This window comes from Perca flavescens, chromosome 23 (genome assembly GCF_004354835.1).
Source record: "Perca flavescens isolate YP-PL-M2 chromosome 23, PFLA_1.0, whole genome shotgun sequence".
Classification (NCBI taxonomy): domain Eukaryota; kingdom Metazoa; phylum Chordata; class Actinopteri; order Perciformes; family Percidae; genus Perca; species Perca flavescens.
In genome coordinates, this window is record NC_041353.1 from 14,152,196 (window position 1) to 14,174,539 (window position 22,344).

The window sequence follows — 22,344 nt, forward strand, 5'->3', positions numbered from 1 at the left end:
CTCATTTACCCATCTCTCATTTCCTCAAACTCAATTCGGCTCCAATTGAAGTTTGTTTTTGTGTCTATGTGGATACATGTCTGCCTGTCTACGGTATTCAATTTGGCTTTCTGTTTGATTGCTTTTATATCTGCCTACTCTCATTCTGTTTTCTTATCAAAACTTCTATTCAGCAAATGATCCCCTTGCAGAAATTAGCCCATTCCAGTGCCGAGAGGTAATATCTAACACTAAGAAGATAATAAGAGTAATAGAAAACACTATATGGAGGAATACAGGCTATATTTACACTCAAGAAAATGAGCTGTCGGTCTGCATGTCAGTATATTGACAGTATATGTTTTTGCATTTCTATCATTATAATGTAACTGTTTGGGCTGCCAGTCTGTCACTCTCTCACCACATTGAAATCAATCACAAGCCAACTAAGTATACAGCTTCAGCTTACAGTGGGTGGGAATCGCTTCTCATGGGGGGTTCACTGTTTGGGATCGCTACCAAGGTAGGCAAGGTGATACCACCTGTACAAGGTTGGACATTATGTCAATAATCTCCTACTTACTACCTGCTGCTTGTAATTCAGCAGCAGGTGGTAAGTAGGAGATTATGTGCGAGTCTGAGGAGTTATTTTCGTGTCTGTGTGAGGGCCCGGCGTGAACACACAGATGACCTGTATGATATATTAAAATATCCACATTCTAATGTATGAGACTTAATAATATCTGTTATTTGCATTATTGTTTGAATAGTCTGAAATTCAGGAAAATATTTTTCTTGCCGATAACTCGATAACTACTACTGTCAATTATAAAGCTAGAGCCGGGGGCGCGATTAGCTTAGCTTGGCTTTGTCCAAAACTCTTTACAAGAAATACATACACTATGCAAACTCTCTCTAAAACTACAAATTGTTTTTATACACATCTGTTTGTGTACTGATTAAACATAGACATACTGTGTTAATCAGTGACCTATAGACATACTAATATGCAGATTGTTAAACTTTGGAGGGAGCCAGTCTAACTCATTTCCACTACTTCTATTCTTCATGCTACACCAAGGTAATCACCTCCTGCCTTTACCTCCATTTTGAAGAAATTTGAAGAAAAAAGACATGCGATAACAATTTTCTCATCTCTAATTTAAAAAAAAAAAAAGCATATAAGGGTTGCAACTAACTATTTTAAGTTTAAATTAATCTGCCAGTTATTTTTCAATTGATCGAGGAATCGTTTGTGTATAAAGTGTCATAAGAGGTATAATTTTTTATTTGATTGACTCAAAGATATTCCGTTTACGGTTATTTATGATACACATTTCAGAATCCAGAACCAGCAAATGTTGGGCATTTCTGCTTAAAAGAAAATGACTAAAAGGATTAATTAATTATTACAATAGTTGCAGATTGAGTTTCTGTTGATCAACTTATTGTTGTAGCTCTAAAGCTTACTTCCTGAAATGCCAAACTATTCCTTTCATTTTGTGTTTTCCTGTTTTGTACGGACCCCGCTACAGCTAAGTGATACACATTCCTATGAGCGCTTCAGTGTGCAGCTGTAGTCCTCAGATAGCACTCTGTTTGTCATTCTGTCAGGCTGAGTGACTCACACAGCCATGGGCTATTATCACTTACCTTGTGTATCAATAGAGCCAATTGCACAACACAGGTGCTGTCACTATACACGCGTCTCTGTAATGTAGTTTTGTTTCTATTCTGTTGTGTCTGCTGTCACACAACAGCCCAACACTAGAAAAATGATTGCCACGTTGAATTGAGGGTTGTAAATGCTACGTGCTAACAGAAATTAACGATTATATTTGAAACAATATATTGAGACACTTGATAGTGATTTTGTACCTGTACAGCCAACATCTGTATTGTGTGATTGGCTTTATTGTAAGTAAGAAAAGAAAGACATTTGACAGAAACATAAAGTTGGCTATCGAAAAGACATCGGCCATTATTGTGCAATGTTTATCACGTGACAATTGCAAAAAAAAAAAAAAAAGAAAGAAAACAATTCAAATGTAACTACATTATTTTGGACATTCAACATCAGTCAGACATCTCCCTCCTCTTACATGAAGTTTTGGATGAAACTCAGACAGACATTCTTTCTCTCTTCTTCTTCTCCTTCTTAAGGTTGCCCTAACCCAGGCAAGTTTAGCATCTTTAAGTTCCTACGCCTCCTTCACCATTCATTTCTCCATTTGCCTGTCTCCTCTTAAAGTTTTTAAGAGTCTGTCCGTTTCTCCGTTCTACGCTATAAAATATAAAACTCTTTGTTTTCTCCCAGTTTCTTGCTTTTTAAGGTCATGGTGGCCTGTTAAAGTCTGATATATTCCAGTCAGAACATCCAGTCTTTCTCTCTCTCCATCTCTTCCCTTTTCATTTTACTCAGCTAGTACTCAAGCATTGCGTGGCTCTGTTTTACTCTCTTACTATGACAGTTCACTTTCTTTGCCGAATTGAGACATTGTAGATGAGTCTTCTCATCTGCGTCCTTCTATCCTAAGCTTTATTAGCAAAGTTCATCTTGCTTTTATCTCTCCACCCCAACACACCCTCTCTCATTGTCTTTTGCACTTGCTTTGTCTCTCCTGGCAATCAGCTTTCACATTTTCCTGGCCAGCTGTCCATCTTTTTTCTTCATCCATGTCCTCTGATTCTCTCTCTCTCTCTCTCTCTCTCCCTTCCACCTGCAACTCACACTCCACTCTCCTCCATATGTTCTTCCCTCCATCTCCCTCCAAGGTCATCTCCACTCCCATAACCCCCTCTTTCTCCACTCCCTCGTCCCACTCCATCATTAATGACTGGTCAAGTTCGTCATCTTCAAGCAAGAGTGCTGTCTCCCTGAGGTCATTATGAGCCAGTGAGCTTCATTATCATTCTCATTCTCTCTCTTTCTCTCTCTCTCGTTGTATAGGCAGGTATAGAGTTCATCATCTCAAAGTCAAGCCACTCTAATTAGTGCAAGTTGGTTCCCATGGCGATGTCCATCTTGTCTCCCGGCAGGAGATATGACCTGGCAGTGATAAGCTCACAATGAGGTTTCTAGCAAGCAAGTACAGAAAGAAGTGGTCTTTGATTTTTTTTTTTTAGATCTTAACTAACTTGACTTGTATTTAGGAGAACTTAAACTTTAAATCGTCAAAATACCAAATCTCAAAAAAACAATGTATATATTATTGTGTCCGAGCAAGACGTCTGTCTGACACTAAAATAATAATAAGAATAAAATACACTCACCGTGTTAAACTCTATTAGAAATTCATACCCCACAAAGTAAGACAATGAAGTCTCCATAAAGGAGGTTATGTAACTTGCTTTTAAGATTCCAGCAAGACATTTAGGGTTGGGTTCAAGGTCTTTCTCACATATGTAAAATGACATTTCAAAATTCCAAACCGAACAAAATATAAACCGAAAAAAAGAGAAAAGGCTTAAGAATAGAAGTGATCAGTCAATGCCTTTCAGGAGTAGGAGTGATAGGAGAGAGGAAGAAAACACAGAAGCAACAGAGTCTGACAGAAAGCTAAGAAGACAGAGAGAGGGATGGTGAAAGGGAGACAATGGGGAGAACGAGGCAGAAAAGGGAGGAGACAAGTGAAGGACACCGACATGACGGTAGAAGAACGAAACAAGAAAAAGGTAGTACAGCAGCAAGAGAGAAAAAGTGATGGAACAAGAAAAACATTAGCAACGGCTCTATTTTAAAAGCCACTTTAGGATGTACTTACAACCAACAAAGGGGAATGTGAATAGGCCAAGTTAATCTGTGTGGGCGACCACAATGCGTGTGTTGGTTCGACAAGAACAGAATCTGAACCAGACCGAGTCACCATTCTAAACGAGTAATGTATATTCTAGCAAACAAATACTACTTATACTTATTTTTGTTTCACTTTATCAAATCACTTTTACTTACTTTTAGGATTTCATTGCATTTTATTTATAGTTTCATTTATTTTTTTTATTCACATGGATTTATTGCAAATAGAAATGTATGGAATAGTGCAAATAGTTTTAGAAAACCAATTCAGATTAGTTTTAGCTAAGCTTGTGAAATAAGAACTATAAAACGAACTAAGCATTTACAATTTTGGGTCAAGGATGCCCCCTACCATTTGAAGGTGGTTGTTAATCATGCACACCCTGATTCAGCGGATAAAATCACATCTTTTCATCTTTTCGTGTAGTTTGATTGCTGATTGCTCTGCCCGCTGCAGCATGACGTTACGGTCTGTTGACTAAAGCTCTTCCTCTCTTTAGTGACAACCCTGGATAGATAAGGACAGCTCAGACTCTCACACAGACTTGACTCTAAGTAAAGGACAATGTCTGAACTTTTTAAAGACGATTCTCTGATTTTGTTCTTATCCGATGATGCACACATTTAACATAACTACAATAAAGCAGTCTGAAGCTTTATAAAAAGCTTAAAAATTAGACCTTGAGTCAGGATCATTTAGTCATAAAAGGGTTTAAATAAAAGTTTTGTTTTGTTTTAGTTTTGGATTCCATTACTCATGATGGCCTTGGTACATGTGTGCGCATTCGTTTCTGCGTGCTCTTTATGTGCATGAATGCGTGTTTTGTTGGATAAGCCAGCAAACTCGACGACACAGAAAAGCTGGACAGCACGGTGTGTCATTGCTGCTCCGGGGTTGGTTTCCTTATTGCTAGTCTTACTTGCTCTGCAATGCACCAGCCTCTGTTTGTTTATGTGTCTATGTGCAGTGGTTCTGGGGTAATTAAAATAGGTGAGTTTAAGGTAAGTTATTTTTTCAAAAAAGTAACTGTATGAAGATATATAATTTTAATATTTCTAACTACGGCAATATGCTAAATTATTATAAATATTCAAATATTTGAATATTTATACAAGTTTTTTCATTGCACATTTTGCTTTGTACATTTTTCCAACTGTAAGAAGCTAAAGCAGCTGCATTTGCATGTTTGTATATATTATTGAATGCTGAAGGATATCTCTGCAGGGAAGATCTATCTCACGGACATTACACCTTTCCAACCAGGAGGCCACCCTGATTGTGAAGGATCCTATTTTCATGATTGATTAAAGTTTTTAAACTCAGTAGTAACTTTACACAATGAGCTACGTCAATGCATATCAACCATGTTACATGACGAGGAGGATATCTTGGGGATACCTATCTCAAAACCCAAGGGTTGAACACTTTCTAATTACTTCATAATGTCCTTGTCTCCTCATCTTGCTTTTCTGCACCTCTCTTTCCGTTTCTGTCACTCTTGGCTGTTAGGCTTCACCTTATAAGTTAAGTTGTCTTGGTACAGATCCAACAGGAGAGCAATCACTGCTCTAACCACTGAAAATTATCCCCTCCCTCTCACTCTGTCTTGTTCTCTTCATGTAGCTGCTCGAATGGTGAATTGGTATGGATCCATAGAGTAGAGAGAAAGAAAATCAGCAACAAGCTCTCTCCCTTTACAGCCCACAAACACACAAAGAGAGATATAGCTACCTCCATCTTTTGCCCTTTTTTCTTCTTTAGTGTTATCAATGTCATGTCGACCCTAACAGATAGATAAGAAAACTACTTTTAATTGGAACACACAAATATACCCAGGCATTGACACATAGACTCACACAAAGTAACAAGCTTACAAGCATTACATTCTGCAGGCCACTGTCGATGTAAACAACCAACATAAGAGTAATTGCGACACAGAGCTACCCAACAAACCGCATCCCCATTCTTCTGTCCCTTAGACAAATACAGCAGAGAGGCATCTTAACTGTGATAACTGTCATTAGAAAATGACATATAGGTGGCAATAATGTACAAGATGTTTAATGACATAAGCTGTTTTAAAGCCTACATTAGCCACACAGGTTCCTTTTGTACAATATACTGTTAATCATAATGTTGAAGCTCTGTGGTTAAAAAAAAAAAATATATGTAATTATGAAGGTATTAAACCTTACTCTACGTACACACCGCCGCCGACTTGAGCTGCAAAGAAGCTCTGGCCGCCCTGTCAAGGACACTGGTCAGAAAGTACGGGGGAAGCTGGTTGACGCTTTGGCCGCTCTGACGTGGCAGTAGGCCTGTCGCGATAGTCAATAAATCCAGTTATCGCACGATAAAAAAAAATGAGCTCGATAATTTTTCCGGCCGCGATAATTTCCATTTGCGTGCTTGTTTGTCTTTGTGGGGGCTGGACTCCAGGCGGAGAGAGAGACAGAGAAACGCTAGTTGAGAGTTGGAGCAGGGTTTCCCGCAGCACTTTGCAGTTAAGGCGCCGTCAAAAAAAAAAAAAAAAAAAAAAAAAAGTATACGAGCGTTATCAACCATGTTACTCGGCGTCCCGTTTTCTCCCGTTCATTCCAAACCACACAGCTGACAACCTGCAGGTGGAGGCGGTGACAGGCTCGGATAAATATAGGGTACTAGGCTCGGACATACACGCCGCTGTGGACTTGTGTCAGTCTCGCAAGCGGTTTCAGGAAAGTGGCTGCATGTGTCCGACAATGAACAGAACATTAACGGTACAAGCCAACAGCTGTCCGCGGACACGGAGTGTGGAAAGTATGTCAGCGTTGCACCAGTCTGTGTGTGTGTGTGTGTGTGTGTGTGTGTGTGTGTGTGTGTGTGTGTGTGTGTGTGTGTGTGTGTGTGTGTCGGCCCGCCCCCACGAAGCTCCGATCTGAAGAGGATCACCTTCGCCAAAATGAAGACTGAAACAGAACTATTTTGGTACATTTACTCGCCATGTGGCAGATAGCCATACAGGTAGATTTAATTTATTAATTATATATAGTTAAAATTTAATATTTAGTGTTAAATAATTGTAAAATGTAGTACAGAGTCTGTAGTCTAAGAACTTACGTGTCACAAACGGCAATTCCACAACTACATCAGCGTGAAAGACGACATACTAAAAGGAGATCAAAGACATATTGTGGATATTTAAAATGTCTTCCAGTTCCAGTGTTAAATATTCTTTAGAAATAAAAGTGTATTGATCTTTGAAAAGGTGTACCTGTATTATTATGCCATTATCATTATATTAGATGCAAATGGTCTCTCGATGACAATATTATCGTTTATCGCAATAATTTCTGGGACAATTTATCGTCCAGCAAAATTTTGTTATCGTGACAGGCCTACGTGGCAGCGTTCTTCGATCATGTTCAACACACGATTGAAGACAAAGCACAAGCAGCCACTGCACGGCCAATACACTGACACTAGAAACCTTTTATAAATTACATATATAAGGACAGAATTTGTATTGTTTGTTGGTCGCAGCGGTGTCTGTTAGCAGTAAGCTCGCTCGTTAGCCGCTGAACCGCAGCAGAATGCAGGCTGTAGGATTCTCGTAGGGTACAGATTTGATCATTGGCAAATTATCAAAGATGTTTTATCAATATTAATAAAGTTATGAATATGGTTATTAATAACTATCAAATCGACAAACAATCAAAACGGGGCACCACCCTGCAAGTAAGGGACCAATAATCAAACTGTGGAACAGTCTCATTTCTGTGGTAATCCTTTGAAAAAGGAAATAAAGGAAGGGGTGAATCCAAGCACGGACCTGATCGACCAGCAATTATTACAACAAGTACACAAATAATCACAAGCAACTGTTAATTAAGTATAATAAAATGTATTAACGTCACAATTATCCGTAGCTAATCAATAATCCTTCGATAATAAACTTATATATCTTTTACAATATCACAACCAAAACAAAGCAAAAACAAAGCAGCATGGAAACGTCTGTGTGTGTGTGAGTGTGTGTGTGAGAGAGAGTGAGTGAAAAAGTTGTCGAACTTTGGTGTCGAAATGTAGTTCTAACACAAAAACAATTCCAAAAATGGCTACTCCTGTGAGCTGCACAAAACTATTTAGCCTCAAGAGGGCGGTAGTGGTGCGGGGTGCACGGAGAAGGGCCGAAGAATCCGGGGGGGTTGCTAGGCAACGCGCACGCTTAGCCGGTATGGTAGCTAGTTCCTGTGTTAGCTCTGTACGAACGTAAGTCGATTCCACGTGGCTAAACTACAGCGTTAGCTACGCGGCTAGCCTGTGTCGTGTGTGTGTGTGTGTGTGTGTGTGTTAGTAAAAGAAGAAAGAGAAGAAGAGTAAAGAAAAGAGGCACTCTGATCTTAGTTATCAATAATGACCCGCCCCCCTCAGCTACTCAGGTCTGGACCACACGTGTAGTTAGGACAGACTGAGACTTTTGACTTACTGAGGGAAACTTTGGTCATTATAACCACTCCAGTGGCTAACAGCAGATTTCGCGATTCTATCGCAGACAGTAATTAAAACTCCGTGAAAGGAGTGATTAAGCAGGTAGCGCTTATGGTTTTAACCAGCTACTTAACACAAAATCAACAGTACCATGATCTATTGATACATTCACAGAACAGATTAATAATCACATATGGACCAGTACATGATTAAATCAGATCACCTTAATGGCAACAAGTGGTAGCGAACCCTTTGCTCATTAATAAACACACTACTTATCTCTGCCCAGACGTAAGCCTCCTTACGGTGTGTTCAGTCCGTTTGTTTCTGTCCATAGATTTCCACAGAAATGAAACAGAACGAATCCCTTGGCGCTCGTCAGCAGCCACGGAGAAACTTCCTCCAAAATGGCAGAAAGGGGGAAGTTTAGTCGACTTTGAGAAGAAAACGTTGTTTGTCCTTCTCCTGCAGATATGAAAACACTGGTGCGTTTTCAAGGATCCACCGAAATAAAATCCACTTTCTCCAGAAAATGGAAATTCAGCACAAGCGCTTGCGCAACGGAGTTGCAATGGAAGACGAGGATTTTCCTAGGATCAGGCTTTTTATAGGTTAAGACCCCCTGCTGTGTTTATGGTCCCGCTGAACCAATAGGAAGACTTGAAACTCTTGAAAGGGTAAAGACTACAATCTTGTAGTTCTTTGACTTCCTGCCAGTTGTGAGGCGTTTCCCTTCTGGCTGGCACTTTCGCATAGAGGTGTGAATTACCCCGCTTTGGGGTTTACATGCAGGTCAAGATTCCTTTGTCTCTGAGCACATGTGTGTCCTGTATCCAGAGGTCAGTTTAATCTGAGGCCTTTTGATTAAAATCAGGTTTAACCAGACTCTTGGTCCCCAACAAGGCAGAGCGAGCAGCCGCCAGCTGTTGAACCGTGCAGGACTTCACCGTGAGCGGACTGTTTAGAGACCATGTGACGGCACGTTAACTGGTCCCTATACGCAAACAACGTCATATCATAAATGATAGGGGAACCCAGCAACGGCGATTATGAGATTTCCCTCCATTTTCATGGAACTAATGTCTTGGTAGGAACAAAAGTTTAAATCGTATGTTTCTCCAGAATCAGTCAGCGAGAAGGACGTCTATTCCGATTGGTTGCTGCCGTTTGCCGCTGCTTGCCGCTGCTTGCCGCTGAACCGCGTCATAGCTCATTACCGTAAAGTTGACCAAAGTTCAACTTTCTGATTGACGCTCAAAACGCCCAAGACGGCCAAAACGCGACGCCGACAGATTTGACACTCCTTGCAGCTGAGAGAAGCCAGCTTCCATTGAAAATGAATGATTTCCGGTATCTTTAGACGCTCAAGTCGTCGGCGGTGTGTACGTACAGTTACACATTTTTTACGCGGCAAACTTTGCTCTTTGTGGATTTTTTTAAAATGTAGTTTTATTTTACTTCTGTGTTTTATCGCTATGCAAACAAATGTACTCACCACAGCTGGAAGAACAATAATTCAAACTTAGTTTTTTAGTGTTTCCAGAAATCCGAGACAAACAAAATGCTTCGATGGGAAAATACCTAGCAGAGACCCATACTGTATATAATTTCAAACATTGCTGGTAGAGGTGAACAGAGGATTCAGAAAAAAAACAAGTATACGGTATAGATACTATGCTTTGCCACACATTCTGTACTGCAGCTGCTGTTCAACTGGTAAGAACATGCAAGCTATCACCCTTGCAGCCCCCTCCCTCTGGAACTCCCTATCCATACACATTTGTGACTGTACTGACCTGGACACATTCAAAACACTAATGAAAACACACCTCTTCAGATTAGCCTTCCACATACAATAGTCTTACATTTCTCACCTGATAGTTACTGTGGGGGATTGAGCACTACATCTTCAAAATGATACAAGACCACATAATCAAAATCTTTGGGAAAGCAGCCACGTTAACTTGATTTTAAAGGTGAAACGAACGCCACATGACACATTTTTATGATAAGGATTAGACTCATTAGAAGCGAAGCTGGGCTTAGCATTGTATAAGTATGAGCTGAATTGGTCAAGTCAGGGTGGATAAACACAACACGACTACTATACAGTGACTAAGCATTTGAAGGCTCTAATTTGTCCTCTTTTCTGAAGAAATACCCTAGCATTTTACAGCCTAATTATTCACTATTGGGTTGATTCTACATTATACATCTTAGAGCTCTTGGCAGACAACGGTTTGATTTCTTTCAGGCCTATGTTCTGGCTGGAAGGACAGAACGCAGCTGCAAAACACCGGAAACATGAGCAAAGTGGTAGGTTGGGACGACGCGACGGGTTATAAGGTCAGATGGATGTCAGGGATCTGGCTGAGTGAATTTAGCTTTTTAAGATGTTATGTCAGCTGAGTGTGAGTCTGTGTGAGCATGCATGAATGTTTGCATGCGTCCACAGGTGCAGCGTATAACTCACCGTTGAAGTTGACGGCACGAATGTAGCTGAGCAGCTCTTTGCCGTCGATGCTGGCCATGCGCGGGCAGAGGCCTGGGTATCCGAAGCAGAGCTCCCGGTGCATGCGGTGCAGAGCATGGGCCATGGCATACACCGCATCCATCACAAACTGAACCTTCCCCTCCTGTTCGTAACTGGAATCACGACCCACTTTTTCTAAACCTGAGAGAAAAAGAGAAAGTGGTTAGACAGGAAAAGAAGAAATTAAAAATACATGCATTTCTATGTGAGCCATTTTGAATATAAGTCATAATCAGGGTAGGAACCTCCATCGAGGAACAGCAAAAAGCTCAGCTACATTATGTTCTAGTAGTGTGTACCATCATACAAAGGTCTGGAATGGAAACAATCAAGCAATGGCATACATTGTACATAGACAAAGTAGAAGAAAGTGGGTAGAGTTTGGCTGAGGGAGAGGAGAAAAAAAGGAAGTAACAAAACAACTTGAAAGGGGTAAAAAGGGAGAAAAAGAGAGATCAAAACAGAAAAAGAACGAGGTTGACCATCATACACAGGGATGTAGTGGAGGCTAAACGCACGTAAACGCCGTTTACGCACCTCCCAAAATTAGGAAATAGCGTTTATCCACCTCTAAATAGCGTTTATCCACCTCTAAATTGAGTTTATCCACCTCTAAATTGCCTATAGTTCCTAAGCCATTTTAAGTTAAGCTTAAATATTATTATGTCGTTTTATTTTCAAATTGTTCATTATTAGTTTCATAGGTTGTTAAACCTAAGATGTAGTTTTTCATATTGCGCTGCATTACTGTCTGTGTTGACCAATCTCTTGCGGTGTTTGGTGATTTAAGCCCCCAACGTCGACTTCCAGGCAGCTATGCCTGGAAGTCACTAGGATTAGGCAATGTAAGGTGCGCCTTGAAGTCATGAAGTCAATGGTCGCAGCACTGCCTTCAAGTCAACGTTGGGGGCTTATACCACCATTGAGCATCTCCAGCGTATCCAGCAGGAAGCAGCAGACTGCATCCGATGACTGCATCCAGATTCGTCAGTCACTAGCTACTGTCTATGGTCACTAGCCCAAACTAGCCTACATGTCTCATGTAATGATGAATGAATTGTAAATATGGATATCCGGCAATTGTTTAAGCACCGTCAAGACAGTAGCCCTCCTCCTGATGCCGGCAAATGGCCTCGGCTACAAGCCCAAAGTGGGTGAGCTCGGAAAACAGTACTAAACTTCATGTTTTTGAGGTACATTTGGTTCACGTAGATTCATGCCGCTGACTCAACAAGTCACTCTACCTTTTCCCAGCCCATGTTACAAGTAACAGGTTTTGCAAAAGCATCTCTTAATGTCGGCAGCCATTATGCTTGTGGAAAGTACAGTGCAACTTAAATTGTATTTCTTCTGTTAATTACGAAACTGAGTTATATTTAAATTAAAATGTGTGGCACCAGATTCATCCTTCTGTCGTCAATCTGCACCTGCTACATTAGCAATTGTTAAAAACTGTAATCAACAACTATTTTGATAATCAATTAGTCTGTTTGAGTCATTTTTAAGACAAAAGTAAAAAATTCTCTGATGTCAGCTTGTTAAATGTAAATATGTTCTAGTGTCTTCTCTCTGTGACTGAATATCTTTGAGTTGTGGACAAAACGAGACATTTTAGGGACGTCATCCAGGACTTTTGGGAAACACTGATCCATATTTTCCACATTTTTCTGACATATAGACCAAACAACTAATCGATTAATTGAGAAAATAACAGATTTATCAACTATGAAAATAATCCCAAATCCCTAAACCCATAATCATTACGTATTATGCATTGGAAGCCCTGGATACTGTATGAGCCTCCCTCTATATCTCTCTTAAATATTTTTGTTTTGTCTGTTTTGTCATTTAGTAAACTTTATAGATTTCAACCATATTATTCCTTCTTGAGTCTCTTTAACAAGAACTTAGATTAATGTATGAATTGAATAGTGATTGTGTGACCTATGAGGGAACAACCAGTGATACCCTTGGTAGTACCGTCAAATGATAGCCTCTAGCGATGTCATCAGGATACACATACACCGGTAGGCAGTGGCCCACCTTACCGGGTGACCACGTCATGGTCCACCTGATCCCAGAAGTTATAGTTTACCAACCTCTTTTTTTACCACTACACCTCTGATCATACAGGTAACAGGGCACTCAGCCTGACAATGACATTTAACGCCTCTGAGTCCATTCTCACCCTGGTAGCAAAGTTACAGAAGAAGGAACAACATGTTCCTTCTTTACATCTTCTGAACCACTGATAATGGAATTCCCTTGTATGAGAGAAAGGAAAAAAAGTGTTCAGAGAAGACAAAATATACTTTATCCTCTTTCTGACTCATGTCACATGGCTGTGTGTTAAGGACCATTGTATACATTTTCTATACATTTGTGGAAATACACAATGTATATTTAGATGCTGTCTGGTGCGCCTCTCTTGTGTGTTGCTTATTTTTCTAAAGCTATGTGGCTTATCTTATTACTGCAGCCTAATTAATTACTTCAGATTCATGTTTAAGTTCATCAATTGCCGATGAAACAAATGCATATTAGCATTTGGCATTCATGCTTTTGTGCACGCACACTCCCACTCTCTCTTATTCTCTGACAAATACACGCATGCACAGAGACGCACACATACACAAAGGCGCAAATAACCTCCTAGTTGCAATTTATTGAGAGGGTTTTATGTAACGACTCATTAGCATAATGAGCTAATGAAAAAACAACAGAGTGAAAATAAATACCTCCTTGACACATTAAGATGGAAATCCGTAATTGATTACAACATTCATTTTCTCTGGTTTTCATCAAAAAGTTCAAGGAGTGGAACTACATGGGATATCCAAACACCCTAAACTCATTATCTTTCTTTACGGACATGTTTTGTTGTTGTATGTTGATTTTCTTATCTCTTATTTCTGCCTGGTTTTCTCCTTCACGTTCTCCCTCTTTCTCCTCTCCTCTCACTGCCTCTGTGTGTCATTTTCTTATATTCCCTGTTTCTGCCTCGTTTCCCTCCCGACTGCCTTTGCCTGGGCTTTATTCACCCATTTCTTACAAGTAGCAGTAACCTTCAGGCATCACAATCTGAAATCAAAACCTGTCTGGGCTGAGTTGAATTAATAAGACCAGAGGCTCCTCAATCAATATGAGAATCCATAAGGAATTAATAGGGTCCTGAGAATGAAATCCAATCCACAGTTATAGACGGCTGTTGGGTGTTTTGTATGCATGTCTATATTTGTGTTTGTTTTTGGTGCCGTGCGCGTGCATGTCACTGGGATGTTAGTCAGCAATTGTCTTCAAGCCATGTGGTCCAACCAAGCAGCTGATCACTATGTTTGACTAATCATCTCCTCTCAATCTCTGGATAACCAAGACGTACAGCTATTAAGTATTGTGTGGGTATGTGTAGAGAGAAAAGGCAGACAGACAATTGATGTGTGACAGAAAAAGAAAAAAGGTATGAAGAGCAAGCAATAGAGCTAGCACAAGAAAGAACAACTCTCTCTCTTTCTCAATGGTGAGCTTTTATTCAGCCTCACACACTTGCATTACCATCTGTCTGTTAGATGCAACACCCTGTGCATTGTTATTTAATCCTGCAGGGGGTTAACACAGCACTTTTTCTGCTGCAGCACTGTGCTTGTCATTCCTGATTGCACAGTCTCCCGCATTTTTCTGAGCCAAAGTGGGGGTAGGGCACGGTAGTGATACAGAAGGCCATGGTTTGAGCAATATAATGAATATGTTTCCAAGCACTAGGCATGAAAATGCTACTTGTTGCTCATCAGTGTTGGGCCAACATGTTGTTTTGTGTCTCACTGCACTAAATTTGACATTTTATGGGATAACCAGCTGCAAAAATCACAGTAACCTTTGCTTATGCAGAGAAGGCACGCACATTTTGGCCAACAACCTGCTCAACATTCATATTGACAAACATTCACACCTCAGTAGTCGCTGAGAGAGAGGAGAGATGTTCTCAAAAGCTTCTGAAATTCAGGCCACAAGCCTAGTTTTCACACAGGCAAATCTGTATTTAATTGTCTTTCTTTCCTACCAGGCACCCACACATTGTACTGTATAGTGTAAGATAAAGAAAAAAATTAGGTGCACATGGATCTCTCTTCTTTTTTAATGTAGGGTTTTTGCTGTTCTCTCTAAAACACATTTTAAACCACAACCTTTTTCATGGTGTCTAACATATGTCAAACAATACCACGGAGGCCTAACATTTTTAGAGGTTTAAAAGTCTTGTCATGCCCTGAGGTTACTCTGGTAGCAGCCTCAGTAATGTGATTGATGCTACTAAGACCAGTCAAAAGCCTCTGTGCAGCAGGGTGAGATGAATACTTTACTGGACCAGCGGAGTGCAGTAAGGTGAAGCCAGTGCAACTAACTGACTGGCTAACTGCCTTGATGGATCCAATTGGAAGTAAATATACTTGTCTTGTCACTAATCTCAGGGCCACTGCCACCCTATACAATGAATGTAGTATTAACATTAAAGAAAGAGTTGATGCAAGTCGACACTAGGATGTGTTCCAGCACTTTACTTTAAACAGAACACTGATTAAAATAGAACAGATCAACCATTTAAACTGTAAGCTAAAAAACTGAATTGTGCTCGGTGGGGGTTAAAGTATTTAAACATCTGAATTCTTTTATTCACTGCAAGCAAGATGTTGGAAGGAATATATTTTTTGGGAATGAAGCCTCTTTTAACTTAAGATTTTGTGTGTTCCGATGTCTATTGCATGTTATGTTGCTGTTGCAGTTTATCTCCTTCTAATGTGTAGGGAATTGAGCTACTATGATTTAAAGTGACTTCGTAGCTAAAACAGTCTCATTCACACAAAAAAAAAAATAAATAGCATTATCTTTAATGCACAACCTCAACTGGGCTCCAGGACCCTGTGACATCACTATTTTGGTGTAGTTACAGGTGCAGCAAAGCACACAGGTGAATCTGGCTGTAAACTTTCAACCAGAGAGGGCAGTGGAACTCTGCTTTTCAGCCTGCTGTTAAGATACTCTTAAATCGTTAAGAGTATTGTTATGGATGGTAAACACAAAAAGAGAACAGAAAACTAAGAACTCCATTTGACAGTGTAACTTGTTTCTCGAAGTAGATGACAATAAGGAATATTACTTTTCAGTGCTCTGAAATGAAAATGAAAATATTTGTGTTTGAATGTGCTCAGACAATCAAAAGCAAAATCTGTAACTATCTATTTTATGAACACATTTTGCACAATATCAGTTGTTTTGCCAGAAGTCTGCTTTTCTTCTGGGACTCTTTAACTTCTAATATGAACGTTCACACAGGAAAGGCAACCGACTTCACTATGCTTATGGCTTAATTGTCGTAACACACATATGCAAGCACATGAACACAGATTTATGTGTCCACACACTCACATCGGCTTATTATGTGTATCATCAATTGCATTGCTCCCAGTGCATCAGAGCACAGTGCTGAGTGTAGATAAGGGCTGCAATCTTTGAAACTACTCGATAATGATAATATCACATACTGCTATCACACTGAATCACAGGGATGTATCAGCAGTTTAAAATATGAATTCAAGCACCAGTTAATTGGTCATTTGTGCCACATAAAGTAGAAAGCAATATATACTAATGTGTGAGAACAGACCTTTTTAAGACATCTCTATCCTAGTCTCACTAATCAACCAAAGGCCCTTGGAATGGCTGCCTCATGTCCTACCATAATTACAAACTTAATTATGCTAATAGTTAATAAATAAAGCTAACATGACAATTAGTAAATGCTTTCACAGTCACATACAGTATATTTACATATATCCCAGTGGAGGTATAACATCTTTTCAATAAGAGATAGGGTACTTCAGTTAAAAATGTTGTGTTAACTATGTGTTAGTCTCGCTTTGCCAGACATTCCTCCCCCGCAGCGCTGCGGAGGAGGGTCTGGCGAGTCCACAGCATTCCGGGATGGGAGAAAAACTTGTTCTGGTTTATTGGCATTTCTTTAAACCAATCACAATCGTCTTGGGCGGCGTTAAGCGCTGTACGGAGCAACGGCGCCGCTGAAAAATAGCCTTGGGAAGGAACTTGTTTTGGTGGACCATGTGTACGTTCAAAAGTTGTTTTAGTCGTGCAACAGAAAACTCAGATTGGACAGATAGTCTAGTCTAGATCTGAGAAAAGGTTAACCATAGTCCTCATAAATCGACTGGGGTTAAAATGCCAACCCAAAGGAAGCCCAAGGCAACGGATATCCGGCCTAAATGAGTGCTATCCAGCAGAATTTCCGTCGGCAACGGAGCAATCGCGCAAGTGGAACGTCAAGGATATAGACTAACTATGTGTTAATGAAGGTTACAAGCGGCTAGAGTTTCAAGAGGCACACTATAATTTGGCTGTCCAATTAAGAGCAACTGTAAATTAAACTTAATTACTAAAAATCTTTTGTAAGGAGAGAACTGATGAGCGTTTGCTTTCCAAATAGCCTCAGAATAAAGTTATCGATAGAAGAGTTTATCTTGACCTTTTTAAAGCTGATCCATAAATTCCAGGTTACTGATTGCACTTATTATTTATAACCAGATTTGTGACCTCATTACATAGAGCTAAAGTGTATTGCTCGTCTTTCTCAACGAGCCAGCATCTTTTCCCGATGAACTGGTATGTGTGCACGTGGGTTTGCATTCAGCATTTCAGAGAAAAAGTACAACAAAAGTCTTACACTTTGAGCCATAGATCAACGTGTCATGAGATAATGAGAATTTCTCTATGCTGTGAAACTCGATGTGATGGGACACGATGCATCATTAATCAGCATCTCGCAAGAAAATGCAATCCTGCCCTCAGACAGTTAAACGACTTGTGCTGTTATGAGTGGTGCTAACTGGGAAAGCACTACTGTCTTGGTTTCCTGGGATTGCGTCAGGTGTTGTAACCGGAGCAAGGGGAGTGTGTGTGAAGAGTGCAATGCTATGGAGCTTTTATTGGATCTGTCTGCTCATTGTCTGCAGCCAGGAACAGCTTGTCACATCAATGAAGTGGCCACAAATCTATTCATTTATCTGCACATGATGTGTGTGAGCAGGTGGGAAATCAAAAGACATCTTTAACAGAGTCTTTAATACACAAGTATAATATATTTAGCATGGTGCAGACTTGCTTTAGTGTGTGCGTGTGTGAAACCAAGACTAAAGTGAAAGCGATAAGCAGGGATTAAGGTTGAGATGGAGACATAGACACAGAGAGGTACAGAGATGGATGGACAAAATGCCTGTGTGTTAATATGCACCCTGTCTGACATTACACTCATTTCCATTTTCCAGCCAGCAGCTGCTAAATTAAATTCAGCCTTTCTGCTCAGTGTTAATGACATCGGAGACCACGGGCAGCTCGGTTTTGTTGGGTGCTTGGTAAGCGAGGATTTGCATTGAAAAAAGAACTTGAAAAACTCTGAGAGGCGGGCGCCTGGATAGCCCAGTTGGTAAGTTTACTCCTTGACGCAGCGGGCCTGGGTTGGACTCCGACCTGCGGCCATTTGCTGCGTGTCATTCCCCCCTCTCTCTCCGGAGGATCCCCTTTCATGTCTTCAGCTGTCCTATCAAAATAAAGGCCTAAAATGCCACAAAAAAAACAAACAAACAAAAAAAAAACTCTGAGAAGCAGAAGTACAGATGAAAAGTAACTTTCATGTCTCATAAAAGATCTGCTAACCAAAAGCTCCATGAGGACGCGATCATCTCCATATCTGCCTCCGAGCCATTTTCATATTTTGTGGTTGATTATTTATTCTTGTTGCATCGACATGCAGGCTGGGTGCTGTGATCGGTTTCTAGATCAGTATAAAGGTGTTCCTCATCTTAGTTCGGTTTAGTAAAAGCCACAGGCATGTCAGTGATTTTATTTAAAAAAGTGATTTAATGGGGAAACTTTGTTTGAAATTGAGATAATCTGCTGTTTGAAGATCATGAAACCTGGTATTACAAATGTAACCTTTAAAGTCTCTATATGACAGAAGATAAGGGTTTTACAGTTGAGACCTAGTACTTTAGAGACATCTTTGAAGGTGAAGTCATGGCAGTTATTCAGTTTTCATTGTTATCATTATTCAAAATTGATACTGCATTTTCAAAGAGACCTCTTCAAATATCTCCTAAACGACATGAGATACCACTTGAATCATCTAAGCGGGCACTTCAACATCAATGCAGAGGTGGTGGTACTATGACTCAATGGTAAGAGTTTTTCTCCAGGATTACTGGAGATAACAGCAATCCAAATATAACCTTAAGAGTAGAAGTGAAGAGCTAAACTCTAACTTTGTGTAAAGTCTTGAAGATAATCACAAAAAGGCCAACAGGTTATTTTTGACCTCCAAAAGGAAACGTAAAACCCTGACAAACAATTGTTCAACCCCAACACTTTAAGCCATGCTCCACATCTCCTGGTTCATTGGCCAGGAGTCTCAACGATTAGATTGATGCCAGTAGAACAACTAAAATATGCGCTTCAATGCCTTCGTAGCGAAGCCAGTGCCGGTCTGTATCTAATACAAACACAAACCAATACATTAAGGCAGTGAGGTGGGGCTAATGCAGGAATGCTGACTCGCTAAGTGCCTTGATGGATGCCTTCATGGACCAGTGTGCCAGCCAGGTTTTACACCGAGAGTGATTGATGGCACCACGGATGACAGAAAGGCTAATGATTCGGACAAGCTCCTTAATTAAACATCAATTAGGAACACATTCAATTCCCTCCTCCTCTGCTGATGTCGCTTAACAGTTTGTTTGTTTTTCTCAGTTTTCTCAGGCGTGCTCACATGCATATACGTGCACGTTTATTTTCCATTTTAAGATGGCGATGTGATAAATCTGGGAATAATAAACTAAGGAAATTTAATTTATAAACCTTGGCATAATCAATTTAGATGGTGATGAATACATTTACATAAAGGTTGCTGAATTAGCTTTGCATTCATTTATCAAACATGTCTGAAAGACTTCAGGGAGATGACAGGATAGGGAAATGCTGCCCACAAACACATCATAATTTATAGACATTTGAAAATCATTGTCATAACAATAAACACATGCAGCTATTTTGCGAAGGAATGCTTTCGCTTTATATGTCATAACATGAAACAAGGAAAACGTGGCGCAACCGCCCACAAGAAACACACACATGAACAACGCATACACAGAGTTTTCTTGTTATAAACATACTTGCTTGGCTCTGAGCTAGCTAAGGGCTAATCTGCCAGGAGAGAAATGAATACTCAATAGGTGAGAATAGGAAATGAGCATCACACAGGGATTCTACTCTACATGATTTTAACAAGAGAGCACTGAAGCCAAGGGTTATGCCAATACACCGCTGCACAAATACCAGTCTGTGTGTGCGTGTGTGTGTTCCATTATTGGCGCCTGAATTTTGTGCGTGTGCAATCAGAGATCAATGTCAAATATCCTTTAAATATCATTCCGCAGAATATGTATGTGTGTGTAGAGCCAACAGTTGTGGGGGGAAAAAAATCTGTCAATAAGTCAAGCATCAATTCTAAGAAATATTGCTGCAGTGAATCAGTTTTAGGTTTTTCAGGTACTTTCCTAATTTTCTATTATAGACATCCAATTTGGCAAACAGTTTATATGACATTTATAACGCCGCCACTCTAGCCATCACACAAGCCCACTCCTGGATTGATGGAACCCCTTCATTCTTCCATCCTCTTAAAATAATCTGTCTGGCTATCATTAAACTAGTCTGTGTGCTTATCCATCCCGCTTAGGATCTTCCAGAACAGATAATCTTGGGCTGAATGGAACCTGGGTCCTTGCAATCTGATATAGGTTATCATGTATCCCGGTCCAAAATTCCTGGGGTCTCATTTATAAAACTGTGCGTAGGATCCTTACTAGAAGTGTACGTGCGCCCAAAAGCCCAAATTGGCGTATGCCGAAAAAAAGTCAGATTTATAAAACCGTGTGTATGCACACCTGTAAGCAATGTTCCCTTTATAAATCACAGATTGACTACAAGTGTGCGTACGTGGATCAGCCTCTTATACCGCACTGTACACGCCCATTTTCAACCATAAATAGTCAATGTAAAGCACCTCGTGAATGCTGATCAGTATGTTAATGACCCTTGCAGTTGTTCTTTCGTTACACCGAAACATGCCGAATCATGACGACTGGCGGAGAAAAAAAACAAAAAACAAAACCCTCTCAGACGCTCGGGAATTGCTGCCAATTTATTTTATGATTTATAATTTCGGCCTGTTGTCGCACAGTGTAGTAATAAAATCTTCCAAAACGGCAGGCATTACGGCACTCGGGGACAGCTTCCATATATCAGACCTATATGATAAGATTTAACAGAACTATATATTATAGAAGATTATATATAATATTTATTTTAAAAAAACACTTAGCTGTCTGACATTTCCCTCTGGAAACAGCCGGTTTCACCCAGAGTGGCGAGGACCTGTAATTGGACCGGGATGGCACGGTTACGGCGCGTTGCCCTCTCTACTGGACCCCATTCAGTACATAGATACAAGAGCGCAGCTATATTACTATTACTATTATTAGGGAATTTAAATCGGCATATTAGCCAGTCATCGTCATGGTTCCTGAAGTCTCTTTCTCTCCTGATTCTTCCAGTCCAGTCCAGTCCTCCTGCAGGGCCAGCAGTGCCATGCAGCATTACGCACGGGTTCACCGCAGTATTTAAAACAATTTGTAATTGTTAACACCTTGCTAAAATCACAGCATCAACTAGTGGTATCCCCCACCCCGAGATACAATTTGAAATCGAAATGTAATAGGCAAAGACACTTTTCTTCATGCAGGTTTTGTTATGAACAGTATTAAAGTTTGAGTTGGAGGTGTTTATGCAGCAATTATCACTCAGTACAAGCGCAAATAACACTCCTGGATTTAATCTTCATGATATGGTGTGAAGAAATGTGCGTGAGCCATTAATACTTCAACATATTAAGAGTAGCCTAATCGTTATTCCCACATGTACTTTCTGCAGTCTGACTTCAGTTCACCATCTGCGTCGCCAATTCCTATTTTGTCTCCAAAATGTGCGTACGCATGGTTTAGAGTTTACGTGGAGGACCGCACATTCTCCCGTCAAGTTTGTTTTTTATAAATCACAACCTTTGCGGGGGAAATGGCGTACGCACATTTTCAGCCCTGTTTTTTGCGTACGCCACGTTTATAAATGACACCCCTGGACCTTATCACAGGACCATAGGACATGAAGTAATTGGCCGTCCTCTGTCTTACATTTCCAACAAACTGGTGTGTCTTTCACACCAATTCTAAACAATCTGGAGGGAGTCCAATAGAAGCGATGCATGATCTTGAACTAAATGAGGCGCACCCTCACATTGCGTAACATAGTTTTTAATATTCCCACAGACTCTGTCCCATGGCCATGATTTCTATACATTAGGAGAACGCTGTCATTGTAGAGATCTGGGAACATAGTGTCAATGCTACAGTACAACGAAGATTCAGGTCAGAGCAACAAACAGATAATTGTGGT

At 40.3% G+C, this 22,344-nt stretch overlaps 1 protein-coding gene across 3 annotated transcripts in view; it reads right to left on the minus strand.

Annotated features, from left to right (window-relative positions):
- The window catches only part of grm8a (glutamate receptor, metabotropic 8a), a 267,252-nt gene that overhangs the window by 62,690 nt on the left and 182,218 nt on the right, over positions 1-22,344 (minus strand). For all 3 annotated transcript variants that reach the window (XM_028570656.1, XM_028570655.1, XM_028570657.1), the window contains exon 6: positions 10,720-10,920. In XM_028570656.1, coding sequence (XP_028426457.1) covers positions 10,720-10,920 — 201 coding nt within the window. The remainder of the gene's footprint in view (positions 1-10,719; positions 10,921-22,344) is intronic.